The sequence below is a fragment of the Branchiostoma floridae genome, chromosome 11 (assembly GCF_000003815.2).
Source record: "Branchiostoma floridae strain S238N-H82 chromosome 11, Bfl_VNyyK, whole genome shotgun sequence".
In the NCBI taxonomy this organism is placed as follows: Eukaryota; Metazoa; Chordata; class Leptocardii; order Amphioxiformes; family Branchiostomatidae; genus Branchiostoma; species Branchiostoma floridae.
This window is the reverse complement of record NC_049989.1, coordinates 5,143,559-5,146,692: the sequence shown is the minus strand read 5'-3', so window position 1 is coordinate 5,146,692 and position 3,134 is coordinate 5,143,559. Positions and strand designations below refer to the sequence as shown.

Here is a 3,134-nt window from a genome sequence, read left to right as displayed (position 1 = left end):
AGCAGAGAAAGCAGCATGTACCATTTTAAAGTCTTTGGTATGACTCGGCCGGGGTTTGAACTCACGACCTACCGAATGCAAGGCGAACACTCTAACCACTAGGCCATTGCACCGGTTTGAAGTGTAATATGGAAGAAATAAAGGCCTATGGGTTTTGATCTGACGTTACAAGATCAACGCTGGTTGGATGAATCTAAACGAGCAAGGCGTAAAAGTTGCATTTTTGTAATATTTACAAATTTACAGTCACCTGACATCTTCACTATTAAATCGTCCAGCTTGGTGGACAATTCTTATATCAGAGTCACTTGAGAGCGCGCACATTACATTCTTCATAGCTTTATCAACAGCGCGACACTTTTCTTCCCCCGCAGACCGTCGTTGTGCGACAGCCAGCTTCCTGCAGGACCACAGTTGGCCGCTAGTGGCGCTGGCAAGCTACCCCGGATCCGGAAACACATGGGTCCGCCATCTCATAGAGAGGGCAACCGGCATCTACACGGGCAGTTATTATAACGACGGAGACCTGTTCAATAAAGGTATGAGTCAATTCTATAAAGGCAGTTAAGTCATCTGATCAATGAATGCATTCAAATTTGAGTATATGTAGAACTTATGTTGCGTGTTCAGCACCAAGGACAGGTAAAAGCATGCATCTATGTCATAGACATTTCCGGGCGTTTTCTGACTTTTGATTGCAAAGTACGTGTGTAGTCACAAATCACCCTGAAAACGCGTTTTGAGGTGTATGTGGCACCTTTTAGACGAAATCATGTGGTCCAATACATTTTCAATTAACTTTTTACAAAACTCATTTTTATATTCAAACTTTCAGAACATATGTAGAATGAATGTTACCTGTTCAGCACCAAGGACAGGTAAACATCTGAAAAGTATGCACCTACATCATCGACATTGTAATACATAGAAACCTAAACGAATCTTAACATCTAAGCCTTTCTAAGACGACCAAACAGTAAGTGCAATAAAACAATAGAATTTGTTAATCTATTCGTTTGTTAATATGTTTGTTTGTTTGTTTGTTTGTTTGTAAGGGTTCCGGGGAGAGCGGGAGAACTGGTTACGGAGGAACACAGTGGCAGTGAAGACCCACCGGTTCGACCGAGCTCACATAGAACAGTTCCACAGCAGTATCCTCCTGATCAGGAACCCTTACAGCGCCATGTTAGCTGAGCACAACCGGAAATACGCAGGCCACACCGGGCTGCCGGCACCTAAGTACTACCAGCTACACGGTAAGGTTTGTTTGATTACTGTAATCAGGCTGTATCGCGACTTACATCAAGGGGTAACGAACTAGCCGAAGGCTATCATAAAGGGCTAGCGCTTATACGGACTGAAGAACATACAGTATATGATACAATTGGTCACGAGGAACATATAAAGGCGACTACAAAGAATAACACTTGGATACTATCTGCAGTTAACGTTCAAGTCCACTGTCACACACATATATCCGTCTGAGATCAAACCGGTGTTAGCAATTTGACGTGTCTTCTTATCTGCTATAACGCATATTTCTCATTTTCATCAGAATGGAGAGAGTTTGTGGACGGTCAGTCCCGAACCTGGACTAACACCAACCTAAACTGGCTGCAGTACAGCAGGAGGCTGCTAGTCGTTCATTATGAGGACATTGTGAGGGACACCATGGGTCAGCTGCGCAGAATCCTGGACTTCCTGGGCCTCCCTGCCTCCCAGGACAGGCTCATCTGCCTGGAGGCTGACAAGGACGGCAAGTTCAAGAGAAGACGCCATCTTGAATTTGACCCCTACACGTCTGACATGAAAGGCTACACGAACATTTACATCAAAACTATCGACATGTCGCTGAGACTGTATAACCAGACGCGCCTTCCACAGGAATACTCAACGGACAGTTTGTAACAAAAGACAAATTGGCACCATATTGCTGCTACGTTTTTACATCACCGTGCCCTAACGGATTTAAGCCGAAGTACCGTTAGTTCACCTTTATCCGCGGGGTAACCTATATCCGTTATGTTGCTTAACAGGGTATCCAGTGATATCAAGCCGATGGACGGTAGTTTTAAATTGTGATATTCTCAAAATATTGCAGTTTGAAACCACCATCTGTTGACTTGATACCCCTAAATACATAGTTCTTAATACGAACCGATAGAGGTTACCCTACGGATAAAGGTGAACCTCCGTTACCGTACCTCCGGGTGCTCTTTCAAAATTCCCGTTCTTACTTTCTGCGAGTACGAACGTCTCTTGCGTTTTCCCGATTTCATGGAAACTGAAACTACAAAATATCGACTGCAGGTTCACAACCACCTTTACAGTAAGTTTAACACAAATACAGCTGCACAGTTCCGCACTTTCTATTCTTTGTGAACAGTACCAAGTACTAGTGCGTATTCGAGGAAAGTAGTGCCTTCCATAGTTTAAATGTCTTAGGCTAAATTACATATCAATATCTACATGTACATAGTGCGATCAGTATCAGCAAAAGCAATACGAGGTATCAACTTGATAGTTTGGGCGGTTAGATTTGTTACAACGCAATGTTAGGAAAATGTATAGACTATGTATGGATGTATGAAACATTAGTAAACGAACTGGTAGCGACATATTTCTTACGTCTAATAGGACTCAATTGGAAAACAAAAAAATGTAAAAATGCATGCAACCATAAGTCTATCAACGTGTAAAGACTAGAAAAAAATAACACAGCCAATTAATAATCGTTTTCAGTTAAAAGACTTTATTTGGATGGAAAATACGTTAGGACGATATTCCTGTTGCTTTATAATAGTTAGCTGCCGAGGCTGAAACAGCAGAGTGGTCAGTAGTGGAAGAGTTTAAGGTGTGCAAGACAAGGGCCCTGATGACCTTGGAGGGGAGTAAGGATGAAAAGGTCAGTCAGGCAGGCGTGGAACTGAGGTCAGGACGGAAGTGGTCTGTGGCAAAGGCAGTACAAGAGGCCAAGAGTAGTCTTAGACATCGTGACATAGTGGGAGTGGTGGCCCAAGGCAGACTGGGATTAGGAGCAGGGAAAACTGACCACCAGAGCTGGTGCACAGCAGGACCAAGAGAGAGAAGGGAGATGGTACAGAGAGAAACGAGAAGGAAAGAGGAGGAAGTTA

General features: G+C 43.4%; 1 protein-coding gene across 1 annotated transcript in view; it reads left to right on the top strand.

Annotated features, from left to right (window-relative positions):
* The window catches only part of LOC118426427 (WSC domain-containing protein 2-like), a 27,423-nt gene extending 25,298 nt beyond the window's left edge, over positions 1-2,125 (top strand). The window contains exons 6-8 of the mRNA XM_035835802.1: positions 375-539; positions 1,056-1,256; positions 1,556-2,125. Of these exons, the coding sequence (XP_035691695.1) occupies positions 375-539; positions 1,056-1,256; positions 1,556-1,908 (719 nt within the window). The 3' untranslated portion in view covers positions 1,909-2,125. The remainder of the gene's footprint in view (positions 1-374; positions 540-1,055; positions 1,257-1,555) is intronic.
* Positions 2,126-3,134: the final 1,009 nt, after the last annotated feature.